The sequence below is a fragment of the Stegodyphus dumicola genome, chromosome 5 (genome assembly GCF_044657685.1).
Source record: "Stegodyphus dumicola isolate Sdum_Otavi_A_Nest chromosome 5, ASM4465768v1".
NCBI classification, from domain to species: domain Eukaryota; kingdom Metazoa; phylum Arthropoda; class Arachnida; order Araneae; family Eresidae; genus Stegodyphus; species Stegodyphus dumicola.
Genome location: NC_140772.1, coordinates 39,202,047 through 39,218,452, shown reverse-complemented (window position 1 = coordinate 39,218,452; position 16,406 = coordinate 39,202,047). Strand labels below are relative to the sequence as shown.

Genomic DNA, 16,406 nt, shown 5'->3' with positions numbered 1-16,406 from the left:
TTAGAAAAGAAAAGACATTTTTGACATCTTCCGAGTGCTCGAAGGAGTGTTTGACGCGTCTTTCGTTGCGTTTTCCCTGCACGCACTGGGCACGCGCAGGTAAGCCCCAGGCAATCGGCCATACGCATATAAAGGGAACATTTCTTCCAAGAGCCCTCGGGCTGTTCGAAGGAGGGTATAGAAATCATCGTCAGCAACAGAAAGTGAAGCTTGTAGCATTCCTGTCGATCAGAGGGGGGTGACCGCCGTGCGCAGGAGAGTGTGCCTAATCGGGGAGGAAAGGCGCGTTTCCGATCGTCTTTTTCCCAAACCATCGTCTGCGGCGGCACTCATGCATCCACCGAATCGTCATTTTTGGCCCAAAAGTACTTCCGCCGACAACGACCCAAGCCAAGGACTCCTCTTTTTTCGAGCAAAAGAAAGGAAAAAGAAAATTAAGAAGATAAAAATAAAAAATGTATTCCCTCCTTCAAGAGAGAGTTAACCAGTCCAGCGTGACGTCATTTGAAAGCGGGGGTGAGGATGGCAGCACTCATATCGCACTCCGCGATCAACCATTTTTAAGTGAAATTAGGTGGACAAGGCTGGTTTTGGGCACTGATTGGGGGAGGATGAGCGGAAAATTACGACAGAAGAAAAAATTGTAGCATCCTTTCTATGTGACATCTTTGAACACTTTAAGGTGATGGGATAGCAGAAAGAGGAAAGGGGTCCGAGTCCTCCCCCCCATATCCGAAATAGTGACATTGTACTCTTAACGAAATCATTTTGAAAATGAAAACAGCGGGAATGATGATTTAGGATGCAATTTTCGGAGATATACATACTAAATACAACTGACACAGTTAATAGAAACTTTTACTTGTTTTAAATATTTTAAAATATTTTTAAGCATTTTAGTACTTTTTATATACATAGTCTCACGCTGTTATTATGTACTTTTAGGTATTTTATTACTTTTTTAAAGTATATCTTTAAGAAGTTTTAGTATTTATATACAGCGGCTTTTTGCTTTCCATAAAGTCGCGTCTAACAATAGACTTTTCTTGCCAGTCGACAAAGAATAAGATCTTTCCTTTGACTTTGATATTAAAGAGCTGCGCTACTGAGTAGACTGTCAAGATACTTATTTAGAAAACTATTTTGTCTAATGCTTGTTAAATGTTTCATTTTTTTTTCCTTATATCATTTTATTTTCAAAAAAGAAATGCAGAAAAAAAATCGGATTCAAATTCTTTTGATTTAAGTTTAATGCAACAGCAAAGATTTAGTTGTTTGATTCGGACCAGTAGCTATGACTTCCATTTTAGAGAAGTAGCGAAATATTTGGAAGATGTTTTTTTAAATGTTTTTAATTTTTATTTTTTTTTCTAAAATTGTAATGCTATATTATTTTTTAGTATATCCTAACGAAACTTGAAATTTTCAGATTAAAATCCCTCTTGTTTCCATTTCAGATAATTTGTTTCTGGAGGATGTAAATACTAATACACTGAACTAGGCTATTAAAATAATTTTTCATTAATATATGTCCGCTTTACAGGGAGAAACGTGCTATGGCAGAAACATGGTAATGTACTCGAAATAAATTTAAGGAGCATATGATTATGCTAATATTTCTCAACGCTTCCTGTACAAAAATTATGTATTAAACCTTTGTATAATTTACATACACACACAGTGTTTAATTTAGTACACTATAGGGACATAGCTGAGCATATATATCTTTTTAGGGATAGAAATTGTTGTATTGCATTTAAGTAATTGAATTTGCTAATTCATTGAGATAGGTTAAAAAAAGTTATGGAACAGTAATTATTACACTAATTCTAAATGTATTTACATAAAGTTAATTGCATTCAAATAATTGAATTAACTAAATCATCGAGGTAAAAAACTGGAAATTATTGGACACTAATTATTACACTAATTCTAAATCTACATACATTAATTTCATTTAAGTAACTGAATTTGCTAAATCATTGAGAAAGATAAAAAGAAAAAAAAAAAAAAAAAAAAGAAAGAAAGAAAGAAAGAAAAAAAAAAAAATATTTAACAGTAATTATTACACTAATTCTAAAACTACGTACGTAAAGTTAATTATTTCTTGTATAGAAAAAAGTTACTTATTTAATTACTAACGTTATTTAAGAGATATCTCTTTTTTTTTTTTTTTTTAACGTGATTCGGCACTGTACGGAAAGGGAAGGATGCCTTGTGGAAGTCCTTTTAAGGGAAACTTGGCTCGTATCCACGTTACACATGGAGGAAATCACGCATGCAGTCCGCCCGTTGTTCTCCAAGACTCGAGCTCCGGGCCCAACTACCAGTGTTCAGTGGCTTTTACCGCTCGGCTGCTGATGGGCCACCACATCAAATAATTAATTCTTTTTTTAAATCTGCTTAAACCTTCTTTAAATCTTCTGTTTTTAATTCTTTTTAAAATATTTTGCCAGGCAAGGACTAATATAGCTTCCCCTCAAATACACTTGGCTGAAAACACATATATATTTATAGACATTAAAAGCATAATTTTAAAGGATTAGAAAATGGAAGTCCTTTTCTTCAGAAAAGGAATTCCATCTCTTCAGAAATTACCTTCATAATACTATACAATTCTTTTTCGAGTAATTAAAAATTGTAAACATTTTGATAAACTGTTTGATCAAAACCAACTAATTTTTTTAAAAAATTTAATTAATTTCATAATAAATTACTTACAATCTGGTATTCCACGAATTTTGCAACTTGTAATTAGAAATACAATCTATCATCCTCTAACGATACTCTATTTTTTCATGATAAATGATACTGTGTTAACTTAGTGAATACATATACTTATGATATACTTACTGAAGTACAAATGATAAAATTAAAGAGCTGCAAAGGGAGAAAAAAAATAGAAAAAGAATCTCGCAACAGATGGAGGAAGAACTTTTCATTTAATTGTCAAATAAAAAAAAAAAAAAAAAAATGGCAGCTGTTTCTCATCCGGAATCTTAACGCGGATGCAAACGATTTCTTTTTTATTTCGCATTAACAAAGTTACTGCTTTTTCCTAGAAATTAGTGACAACATTTTAGCGCGCAGTTTAGAATTGAAAGGCTGATAATGAATGAGGATATTAAGAATGATATTTACCTGAATGTTCCATGGATCTGAAATAGTCGAATTTCATCGGAAATCAGCAGCAAGATCTGTAAGAAACGAATAATACATTAGTCATGCAAAATATAATACCAAAATAAAAAGAAATATTAAATATCAGCTCCTCGAAGAGGTGTTATTATTTTGCATAAAATTGTCTCCAATATAAACAATTGCTGTTCCCAATATGGCAATGAATAACATCTTTATTTCATCTTCCATATTAGGAAAGTGCATTGCCGAATGCAAATTGATCGTTTAAAAATGTCATTGTATTTGGACTTCTTAAAATTTTGCAACAGCTGTCATTAATCCAAATTATAATTTAACATTATCTGTTATTAATGTAAATAGTTTAAATGAGATGTTAAAATAAATAGTTTAAATGAGACTTTAAAAAATTCCCAAATGGTAAGAAAAGAAAAAAGAAATTATTCCATCATAAAATATCTTGTGATATTACTCATCATAAATTAACGACATAAATAAATTTAATAAAAGCTTCATTATTCAAGATCGAGCTCTGAGCCTTTTTCATTGGTCGCTTGAGCACAAGCAGTAAACAGATATTTCTACAGGAAACAAGCGGTAGCAATTTCTATTAAGCCCATCAATGTCAAGCGGATAAGACCCTCGAATAACTGGTAGTGCGATTCGGATTGAAATCCCGGTGAAGGAGCTGTTTATATTGATGTTTTAGTACTTTCCCCCACTTTTCCCATAAATCCGACCCAGTTTCCCTCAGAAAGTCTTCCTCAAAGCATTCCTGTCTGTAGGTCGATAGCCGTACTGTGCTTGCCTTAATCTAACAAAACTCAAAGTCAATTTGTACTTTGTTAGGACAGAAAACTCAAGATCCTCTTCGAGATATTAATTAAGAGGCAGAAGTTAGTAATGGCTATAGAAATAAAATTCTCGAGGCTTTCTTGGTTCCCATTATAACTGGCTCTCGTTGGTTTTTTGTGCTCGATGCAACCAGAAGTTCGATTGCATTTATATAACTATTCATTTAAAATATAAATAAATTCTGGTCATGATTTGTCTGAAATTCCGTGTACTGGCTCATGCTTTCCTTTTTTAAGACCGAATTCAATCTCTCAAAGAATAAGATGCCATCCCAAATCACTATCGAGGGAGAATCATGACAGAAATGAATCGATCAATGCATCGCTATTCTCATCATGGCTGCCATCTAATTGGAGAATTTATTGAAGGCAAACACCTGCAGACGGATTTTCGTTTCTAATTGGTTTGATGAACAACCAGAAGACAATGAAGTTTCAACCCCCAGGCGTCGGAAGGGCAGTCCTTTGGCCCCAGACATCAGGGCAGGTGTGAGCCCCGCGGCAGGCCTCTATAGCACTTGTCTCATATACTATCGGCTGCAGAGAGAAGAAACTATTACCTGCCTTCGTGAACGATATTCTATTCGCTCGTTTGAGCCGACAGAGGAAATAATTTAGATGTCCTAAAACCTAGCGTCGAAGAAGATGTTTAAAAATCTAAGAATTTAACTAGTTTTGAAGGAGAAAACTTCTTAAACTAGGAAGCAGAATGTCAATATAATTTTATGTTTAAAAATTCACAAATATGAGAAATTTTGTCTTTGGACAGAGAGAAAAAAAGACTGACATTAGAAGGCGCTATGCGTTTCACATTTGATTTTTTTAATTTAAAATGTTTTGACGGGGTAGACACTAAAAAGCGTAATCCCAAGATAATTTAATGTTTAAAACTTTTATGGGTACTTTTCCGTTTCGCCGGCGCAAATCTCGCCAAGCAGACTGCATTGGCGACAACATACAGTATACACATAAAAATATTAAAAAATGTTAGTTCTAAGAATTTTTTATTTTGAAGGCATAAACATTTCAATATCGTTTAAAATTTTGTAAAAAACCAATAAATAAAGACAATAAATTTGTAAAATGACATTAATCCAAGAATTTACTATGCTTTCAGGATTCAACATCCTGATTCGCCGATTCATATCACGTGACCTTAAGTAATCTCATCTCATGTAAACTACGCTACAAAAATCTAATTCTCTCAGTAATTATCTGCATTAATTTCAAGTTAAATCTCAATTTGGAATACAAGTTTAACTGCAAGAATTATTTCAATTCGTACGAATAGCTTACGCAGCAGTTATGTAAAACCGCAGTGCTTTACTTCGCTAGGGCATTCTCATTAGAATGGATGAATTTAACCCTTGACTTTGCCTTTTCTATATTTTCGCCTTCAGGTGAACGGTGTGATTATATCCTAATTGACTTAATTATTGCGAATGGCCTTGAGGCATAAAATTAAACTATCTGGTAAAAATTATGCGTAACTGTATGCCAGTATTGAAAGAAACACTCAATCTGATAAGAAATGACTGCGACTTGTTTTGAAAATGAGGCGTAAAAGGTTACCAGCGAGGATATTCCGTTTGGCATCGGTTGTACCATTATTGGCGACTTTATCGCCTGCGCCGGCAAAACGGAAAAGTACCCTTTTATGAATTTAATTAATTTTGTCTGAGAAAAATTTTATAAAGCGCTATGTAAAGATAATTTATTAGATATCGAAGCATTAATTCAAATTAGTTTATGCTCATTTTAAAATTATTTTGCGATATTGCTGCTGAATTGAATTTTATGGTTTAAGGGCGAAGAACATGATATTTAATAAATAAAGGTAACACAAAAAACGTTAAAAAAAAAGTCCCTTTGGGCGTAATGTAAAATCTGAAAGCTTTCGGATTTTATTTTTTGCTATCTTGCACCTTCTTTTAAAAAATTTTATTGCGAATACAAATCCCCAGTGAGATAAAAAATTATTGCATTGCTTCTGTGTTTGCTGCTGTGGTTCAACTGGTAGGCGCATCCAACTAGCACTGAACGATTCAAAGGCAGAGTTTGTTTAAGACAAACTAAACTGATAATATATTTCAGACCAGAAGCGATGCCCCGACTTTCCCCTCTTCTTAAACTTTCTTGATTTTAAAAATAGACAAAACAAAAGCGAGGCCAAATACACACTTTTCAGTTTATTTCTGCTTTTGTCTTGCCTTGGAATTCAGCAAGCATGTGTTCACAATACTAAAAAATTATCTAAAACCTAACTAAAATCATCATTATACGGAAATAGTCTTCACTTTTTACCTCCTTTCTTAGTGTGTTGCAAATCATGGTGTATATTGAAAGTCCAGAATTTTCTTTTTTCGTTAGTAGCCAGTGGGTGGATTTAGGGATATAAGAGTTCTAGTTACGCCCTGGTTACTGCCACTTTCAGATTCTTTAAACATGTCGAGAACGGAATTCCTTCCTGTTATCACCTAAGTATTTCCTGGTGCACTTGATAATATTCACATTTCATGACGCAGTTTTCAAAATACCACTTAGAAGAAATAATGGAATTATATTCTCCGGCAGACGATACGTTTTCTAATAAATCCAGTGTTCTCAAATAAATTTGCAGTAAACATAGAATTTAGATCTCTTTATCACAGGCAGATTTTACAAGTGTATTAGCATGTATGCTGTATCTACGAGTAAGATGTTTTTTATGCAAAATACTTTTATAATACATGAACTGGCTTCCCAACGCTTACAATCGAATATCATTCTTAAGTGGACGTATGAATGAATATCTTTATTCATCATGAATTTCTGGTCCACGAAGTTTTTGTCTGCGTAATGTTTTGTTGAATGTAGATTGCGTCCGTGTTATCAGTCAAAGCGTAAAGAGAAAGTATAAAATGAATCTGCTGACGAAAACATCACGAGAGGATAGCAAATTAAATAAATGTGGAAAAAAAAAAACGCAAGGTGATAGTATGATTGTGAGTAAACAATGCAGTGAAACGTTGAATAAAGCGAATAAAACTACGGCAAAAATTTTTCAATATTAAAGAACAAAAAGAGCAAACGATATTTCAGTACAACTTGTAACTAACTGTAATACGATTTATTGGGTTTCATTCATTCATTAACGAAAACATCCATTTAATCAAAATATAAAAATACTCGTAAAATAAAAATGTAAATACGAAGAAAACAGATGAAAGAAAAAAAGCAACTTCAGATTTAAATGTACACTTATTATATAAAATATATTATATAAGTGCTTACACTTCTTTTACTTTTTTGTACGAAGTAAAAGAAATATTGTAAAAGCAAAAAATTTCGGGTATAATATTTGGAAGAAGATATCCATTTTGACCGCTCTCCGAATCTATTTGAACCATGTTTTTGCGTGATATCTGTACGGATGGACAGAATAAAGGACTCTTTTTCCCAAAACCGATTGTAAAAAAGATTTAAAACGCATTTAAAAGGGATTTTTTTTTTCGTGGCGTCTATACGTACACATGTATGAATTTTTTTAATTTTGAAATGTTTCAAAATTTACAATCATCTAGATGTAATTAAAACACGTGGCTTTGTTGAAAATTCTTCCGTTGCTCCTTGAAAAAGACCAAGGAATTTTCAACAATTTTATATAATCTTATTAAATTTTATTGTTTTGTTTAGTTTTTGTTTCAGTTTTGAATTGTTTTTCCATTATTTTGATTTGAGTACTTCGTATTAGAAATTCCCCCCCGCCTTTCATGACATAATTTTGATTCAGTTATTATTTTTCAATTATTCAATTAATTTTGTGGCATATTGCGCGACTTTAACTATGTATATTATCTTAATTTGAAATTTCTCAGTTTTTGTTTATATGTATATAATTCTATAAAAGTATTTTTAAAATTTCAGATATTTCAAAAAGAGAAAAATCGTAGGTCAAAAAGTTAGAAAATAGTGAATAAAAACGTAAAATATTTAAATGCAATTTAATTTTAAAAAACAATTGCAAGGACCAAAAATGTATGTTGAATAAACATAAATAAAGCTACTGAGCTGAAATCGTGCAAGCTGATAAGTTAAATCTTTCTGAGTTTGATTTTTATTCTTATTTAAAAATTTAATTTTACGAAATGGCAACAGTAAACAGCAATTTTTAGCTCTTTTCTTGGGAGGGGGGAGGGAGAAAAAAGCGAAATATTTGCATTTTGTATTTTTTAATATTTAAATATTCGTAAAAATTTTATACATTTTTATTTTATTTAATTTTTTAATTTTTTTTCTAATTAAAAAAATTAACTGTAGGAACACTGAATATATATATTATTCAAATCTCTACATTTGGTTGTAAAATTTATACTTCAAATATCTAAAATTTCATATGAAATTTAATCTGTATTGTATATTGTAAGAAATTAGTAAGAATTTAATAATAAACAATAATTATAACTTCCAAAACTGAAAATTCTCAAACTTTTGGAAACGACAGATGAAGTTTAATCTTCTGAGCACAGAGTGAGTTAAGCCAAGACTGCCAGTCTGTATATATATGACTTCGTCAGATCTATTTATTTAGTCGTGATAAAACGACATGAGTATTCCCATCTAATAATTTAAGACAGCATATGTGTGACGATATTTTTTTGGCCGGAAGGTTAACTGTAATTCAAAGGGATGTATGTGTTTGTGTGGGCGGGGGTGAATACGCGAGAACTTCCCAGTGGCATGCCAGATACCTGTTCAGACATTGCGATAATTTACTTGCAATCATCGTTCCAGGTTATTTAATTAGGAATTTAACCTTTATGTTTGTTATTGAGATACCGTTGCCACTGCCTCATGTGTAAAATTCAAACAGAAAAAAGACAGTAGTTGCGTTAAGATCAAACACAACTGGAGGCATACCGTAACGGAGGTCGAGCGTTCCTAATGTTATTTACACGGCAGAGAACAGATGGATGTTCCGATGGAATATTGTTTTTCTTTTTTTCTTTTGTTCTCTTTTCACTCTCAGCTACTGAAGCCGTCGCTGCCACAGCTTTATGAGGAAATGAAAGATGCTTATCCGTCCTAACGGAAGGACAAACCGTCCTTAATTCGCCCCTAATGTCCGGAAGTGGACAATTTCTAACCCGGCCAATCACGGGAAAGGCGTTAACGACGCTCCCGGCCACCGTTGCTACCCTCCCCTCTCCACCCCGAGAACCAAAAAGCAATTTGTACCTCGACGATGAAATGGAAATTAATAGAACGTCCACCCCCGCTCGGGCGCCTTGCGAGTAATTGGAGCCGAGGCAGCATGATTCGGCACTTTTGTTGCAATTCCTTTATTTTGCGCTCATTTCCGGAGGTCGTTTGGTCATCGGTTGTCACAATTTAGTTGGTGGCGCGAGTCCAGATGATAATCAGACCCGCTGGAGGGTTGCCACGAATGAAATATAAAAATATGTTACGCCGAGGATCAAGGTCATGTGGCTTGCTGCACACTCTCTGTGATCTGTTGTCATACTTTCCGTGGTACTCCTGCAGACAAACATTGTTTAATAAATCATTAAGATCGATGTTAATTTCAACAGCTAGAATGCTACAGACACTTTGCCCTATTCTCTGTAGTCTTATATTACCTCTAATATTCTTCCATGCAAGCATTGTTCAATAAATCATTAAAATCAACATTAACAGACAGAATGCTGTAGACATTCTATGATCTCTTTTCATATTTGTGGCATTCTTGCTGTCAAACACTATTCATTAAAATCAATGATAATTTCAGTAGCAAGAATGCTGTACATTTTATTTAATATATTATACTATTTTCTGTGGCACTCTTCAACAAAAATATTATGCGACGAATCGCAAAAATTAAAAGGAAAACATCCACAAAGCTGTACACTTTCTGTGATCGTTTGTCGTATTCTTTGCATCATTCTTGCAGATAAACATTATTCAATAATCCACCAAACTCCATTTGGGTTTCAACAATAAGCATGCTGTATATTCATCAGGATCTATAATACATTCTCTGTGCCACTCTTGCAGACAATCAGTATTCAGCACATCATTAAAATAAAAGTTAATTTAAATAACAAGAAGAAATGTAAATTTTTCCTTAAGTTATCGGAAGACCTAAAACGATCAAAAATTATAGACGGTTCGATTTCTACTACGATGGTTCGAAGACAATATGCATTCAATTTGTATTCTAGTATAGTTCCTTGACTATGCAAGTTCCGTAAGTTATATTCTATTCACAACAGCATAGATGGTGGCAATCAAATACTGAATGAAAACGAATGTTGTTTGTGGAACTGTGCCTTTAAAACTTCTCTTATCATCTTGAAAATTTCTATGCCGAAGTCGCAATAAATTTCAGAGTACCTCTGTGGCTTCCACGAGCCATTCTTGAGCCTTACAAGAAGAAAGACAAGTGTCTGATCTTGTTTCTGTACAGCGTTTTCTTAATGATGCCCATTATAAAGTTGCCGGCACCTTTGCGCAAGTCTCCCACTATTCAAAAAGAGAGAAACCTTATAAAGATGCCCATACTCACACACGGATAGATTTCTAACTTTTGCTTTATTAAGCACAACAAAAGCCTAAAACTCTACTTGATAGCGGTGATCCAACATAAAGATGACCGCTCCTTTATGAAAGTTACTTTTTTAAAGTCAGAAACTAATCTGGTAAAAAATGTATGCAAGCATTCTCACGAAGATTTTTGACTTTGATCTTGCTAAAATGTGTATCTTTAAGTCGTGGCACGATTATGAAGCACAGCCGTGTCCGCAACTTTTCCGCCATTCAGGGAAGAAGTTAAATTCAGTGCTTCGGATCAATCTGTTTGTAGATGTACTGAAAACTTAGAAATAGTTAATAATCGTTCACTCAATTCAGTTTTTCACGTCCAAAATAGCAGTCAAACTTTTGCGAAGTATTTTCTGCATTTATACATTCAGCGAGTTTGTCTTACATGGATCTCTGGCACAAAGTGGATGAGAAGCGAGGTGAGCCAATCAAACGGAATAGGTTAACGCTGAGCAATCATAAACAGCCTTGAATTCAAAAAAGCTGAAATTTACCTGATAGCATTTAGGTACAAGAATTCGGAACCAGACATACAGACTGTCCAAATATTTCAGCAAATTTGCTCGTTTAAAATGAGTGCGTAAGTAATATTTTGATTCGAAAAGTGATGAGGAAATTATTAATGTAAAAAAAAGTTTACCAGTGCATATAAAAGTCTAAATCTTATTTATTTTGTGTTCTTATTTATTTGTGTCAAAGTAACTAAAACGTTTAAAAGTAACTAAAAGTCTAAAAATTCAAGGTAAGCTATTTAATAACTATTAATTATTGAACTTACCACCAAACACAGGTACTTGGCCCGAGTTAAAATCCCGGCACGAGGTAGTTGCTTTGGCATTTTTATGGTTTTCCCCATACGTAAAGGGCCGTTCCCACTGGGGCTAACGAACACAATTGACGTAGGCGACCCATCTCCAAAACCCATGTTTTTTCCCATAGGGCAGCAAGTTGAGAAATCTGTACTACAGGCATAGCGGAGCTAGTCGACACATGGAACTGACTCCGTTAGCTCAGACAGAGCCCAGTGAGAACGGCCCTTAAAGTGGATGCGAGCCAGTTTCGCTCAGAAAGTCTTCCATGAACGTATCCCTCCACGTAGGTAAACAGCCTTCATGTGTTGTGTAATATTCAATAAATCTAATCCAATTTCAAAGCTGAGAACTGAAGTTTTGTGCAAATTAATCATTCTGGAGCATAGTTAAAGCTTATCTTTACTCTTGTTATCATTCTTTGTGCGAATTGGATGCTTCGATATTAAAAAGGAGCTTTGACCGCTTTTTAAGATCTTTCTTTTTTATGTTATTTTAATTTTTATGTTACGTAATTTTTTTATGTTAACTCTCCATCCGAAAAAATCGAAATCTGTTTATAGCATATTTGGAATTTCATTTAATTCCCCCTTTTTACCGTTTTGTGCAATTAGGTAAATTGCCTCGGAATTTAATCGTCCATGAGCTAATGACGTCATTGACATTCATGGGAAAGTACTGATCAAGGTGATACAGGAAGAAAAGCATCATTGGAAACGATATCTACCGTGTCCCTTCAGTTGAAACTACATTACTGTTAGAGAGAGAGATCTCGACATCAACTGACGAAGAAAGTATGTCTACGGCCCACAGATCTCAGCAGAACCCACTTTAGAAGATCCCAAAGCGCACAAATAATAATTAAAAATCGGGGGGTGGGCATCGTTTTTATGTTTATTCTTTTTTAATTGGATTAAAATAATTCATATTAAATTATAATTTTGAACCCTAATTCTCTTAATTTTAATTTTAATAAATTAGCTCAGAATTTCGATAATTAATCCTGCATTTATCCTGCATTTTTTTCCTGCATTCCTGATAATTAATCCTTCACTTTTTTTACAAAGTTTTCTCTGAATATTAACGTTTCTTGTGCATTATTAAGTATATTCCTTAATTAAAATTGTTTTTTATTAAGTAAAATATTATATTAATTAATTTTGTAAAAAAAAATTTTAAGTGTCAAAAAGTACGATACTTTTTAAAAGAAATAGAATATGTGGACTTCTTTTCTACACCACATATTGTGTAAAAAAAGGTGAAAGAAAATGGACCGAAACTTATCGACCTTTCTTTCTACCTCAAATGACTTATTCGCCTAGGGATATTGCTAACCATTATGATGATAGCGAGTAATATGCCGTCGGTTGAGCTCAGCACTAAAAACAAGCTAGGTGACTTCCGTTACAGAACAAATTAAAAAAAAAAAAAAAAAAAAAAAAAAAAAAACGCATTCAATAAGAACTTTTCTAAAAAAAAAAAAAAAAAAAATTTTTTTTGTAGGGGAGACACCTTACGACTTGCTTCTACGGCCTATTAAATTATACACATTGTTTGCCGCATTTCATTTAAGCTTATTTCATTAGAGATACATTTCTCATTCAATTTATTCAATTCTCACTTAGCGGCAAGGCAAAAATAAATAAAAATTCAAAAGATCTTCATTAAAAATCGTAAAATATAGAAAAACCATAAAACAGCAAATACAGCTAGGAAAACAATTTTACAATTAAAACGTTATTCTATTACGTTATTATATATACGTTTATTCTCACGTTGTTATCGAATCGTATTCAGGGAAAATTTCTGCTTGACAGCTAGAATTTTATCGATAGGGCATCGCGATCAGAAAGTCTTGAACTCTTCCCTCTTAATTTCCTTCCATATTCTCATACTACTTCTAGAATTCTCCCTATTCTCCTTCGTAGAGCTTTAATCGTTTTATCTCCTTTCCTTGGTGTACTGCAAAAAAAGAGTGCTACCTATCATCACTTGGAATAGTGCATTATACGTATTATCAGGGATTAAACTCAGAAGGAGATCGGTTGAGCAGTTTCTTAGCTTCTAAGTGGAATTATAATTCTAGCCAATGCCCCAAAAAGACAAGGTCCGATATTTTTTTTCTATTTAATTATTCAAAATTAAATTTAATAATTTATTAGATTTCTCAATCTCTTTACATTTCTTTTAATTTAAGGGAACTCATACACCTTAAACCCCCTCATGATCTTCGAATATGTGACTGTTGCAGGAATTGAGATATTTTATTTATTTTAAAAGCAATTACTTCCAACTTTTTACAGCTGACTACATAATATAGCTGCTTTAGAAACTAGTAACCAGAAAGTTTGTGTTGCCACAAATATTTTTGTAATTTTATCCTCTTTGTGACAAAATATTTCGCCATGTTTCCATTTTGCGCGCATGTTATTTTTAAAATGGCTAATGGTACATACTTGAAATTGGATGAAATTCTTTATATGGGCACTATTTTCTACCTGAACCAACAATCTGATGAATATTTTAGTATTGAAAAATTTTATGGACGGAAACATTACAAATTTTTTTTAATAAAATACATTTTATAAACTCAACTCCAAATAAAATAAAAATTTAACATGAAATTTTTAGAATTTTAAGTTCACAGTAGTTTTCAAATGTTATAAAAGCTATATATTAAATATGGAATTAAATTATGAAACAGAATGTTTTAAACTGTGCGCGCAAGTTGGAAACATGACGAAAAATGTTGTCACAAAGCGGATTAAATTATAAAAATATTTGTGGCAACACAAACTTTCTTATTACTATTTCAGAAAGCAGCTATATTATGTAGTCAGCTGTAAAAAGTTGGTAGTAATTGCTTTTAAAATAAATAAGTTATCCCAATTCTTGCGACAGTCACCTATTCGAACATCTTATGGGTTTTAAGGTGTATGAGTCCTCTTAAATTTAATTATATACTTTTTTAATATTTAGCTATTTTATTCATTTATTTCTTTCGTTCCTCACAGTCTTCCATAGAGCTCCGGCACTTCTAATTTTAAAAATTAAGTCCTGAGAACCAACTCCATCAGAAATGCGTATTAAGTGAGAAAAATCGAGGAGGAATGTAAGAGAAAGATTATTGTTAGAGCAGCAACTCTCACATTTCATCTGCTGTAGTAGCTGTGCTAGTTTTCCCTCGTTCTAATTTTCGAAAGACTTTATATCAAATACATGCATGTTTTCTATTACATACTTCATTCGCAGTTGAGTTATTAGTCTGTAATAACATTTTACTTTGTCAATATTTAAAGTAATATCGTATTTTCAGCCATCAAGAAGCGACTGTCAAGTTTTTTAATATTTTAATTTCACAACTTCGGATCGTAACTTTAGTTTCAAACCTGAGGCAAAAATAAATTTCTTTAATAAACTTTAGATTTTAATATTACGGAATTCATATAAGTGTTCTTGGATTCTAAACTAGGCCGATAATTCGTCCGTAGTGTAGCAGGGTTTTAAACGGGCGTTTTTATTAAGTGAAACTACGTTTAATTGTAAAAGTGTGCCGGTATTCTCATACGAATATGATTTTCGTTTGCCATATTTATCAAGGCAGCAAATGTGGAAATTTCTCGCATTAGGGTACCCAGCATAAGGGTGCCGGTACTTTTATGTTACTTACCACTTTCGGAAAATCGGTTCCGTCACTTACAAGTTTGCTAAAAGTTCGACTAAAACCTGTTTGCATTAGAGTGCCTATGCATAAGGATTTTGACGCTTTTAAGGTACTTTCCTTTTACACACATAAGTGCGAGTACATTGTTTAGGGCGAAATGCGGTGTGAATGTGCTGCCACTTTTATGGTGCTTTCCACTTGCTCATGAATGAACTGTCACTTGCCTGCTACGGTACCGGTACTTTCTAAAATTAGCCTTCAATAAATATGTTAGCATCTTTATAGCAGCGCACCCTTCTGAAGGATTCCAAATATGTGAAACGTTGGCCGACTTGCATAAAGATGCCGGCACCTTTATGAAGGTGTTTCAAATAAAGGCCTACATGGTATTGATGATAGGCATTGACACATGGATGCTGATTAAACACGATCTACGTTCGTTGTTATTACATTCAAAATTTTGAAAAAAAAAACATTCCTTTTATTGCAATATTAATCGCATACTTTCACACAATTATTTCCGTCTCACTCATTTATCAGAATCGAAAACCGCGGAGCACCTCAAGCGTTCACTTCGATATCAATCATTCGTTTTTCGGATCTACCAAAAAATTCGTAATATGATGATCAAACGTCATAAATTCTCCCGGATAATACGTCCGAAGAGATAATTTCCTTTTTGACGACTGGAGAATCACTCAGGAAGCAGTACGTCCCGAAAACATCCTGTTAGGAAGTGTGATTTGTGGAGGAATGATATCTGGCTGCTGCTTCCTTTTTTTCATTATATATATATATTTTTTTTTTTTTCCGTTGCTCTCCTTTCGAATGGGACATCCTTTTTTTACTGAAGCGGGAAGCACCACTTTTGAGCAATCTAATTTTTTAATTAAAACGTTTTCGGCAATTTTTTTTTTTTTTTTTTGGTATCTCGCAGCTGCGAGCTATTTATATGCTTGATGAAGTGGAGGAAAATTACAATATATGAACAATCTGGTGCTCGCATTAAAATGAGTGGAGCTCGTAGGGGGAATATTAATATGTACTACTAGGTTATACATTATTCCAGTTATTACAGCTAGTGAAATGTAACAGGAGGCTATCAAATAATCAGGATTTAGAAGGGTCCCCCCCCGCACAGAAAGCACGTGTTTCGTTCATTGAATATGATCTTTAAAAGTTGTGAAAACTCAGTCCTAGATTGGCCCTTGGTATTATAGAACGCCTCTATGAATTTCGAGATACTGGGATATGGATCTCTCTTCTTTAAGCAGCAACTGCACCATTTCGTTAAAATTGTGTCACTTAAAGGAATAAAAATAAATGAATAATAACTGAGGGAAATAAAAATATAGTGCCATC

The 16,406-nt window shown here is 33.3% G+C and overlaps 1 protein-coding gene across 1 annotated transcript in view; it reads right to left on the bottom strand.

Annotated features, from left to right (window-relative positions):
- LOC118182583 (uncharacterized) overlaps positions 1-16,406 on the bottom strand; it is a 127,611-nt gene that overhangs the window by 53,731 nt on the left and 57,474 nt on the right. The window contains exon 2 of the mRNA XM_035351959.2: positions 3,142-3,197. Coding sequence (XP_035207850.1) covers positions 3,142-3,178 — 37 coding nt within the window. The 5' untranslated portion in view covers positions 3,179-3,197. The remainder of the gene's footprint in view (positions 1-3,141; positions 3,198-16,406) is intronic.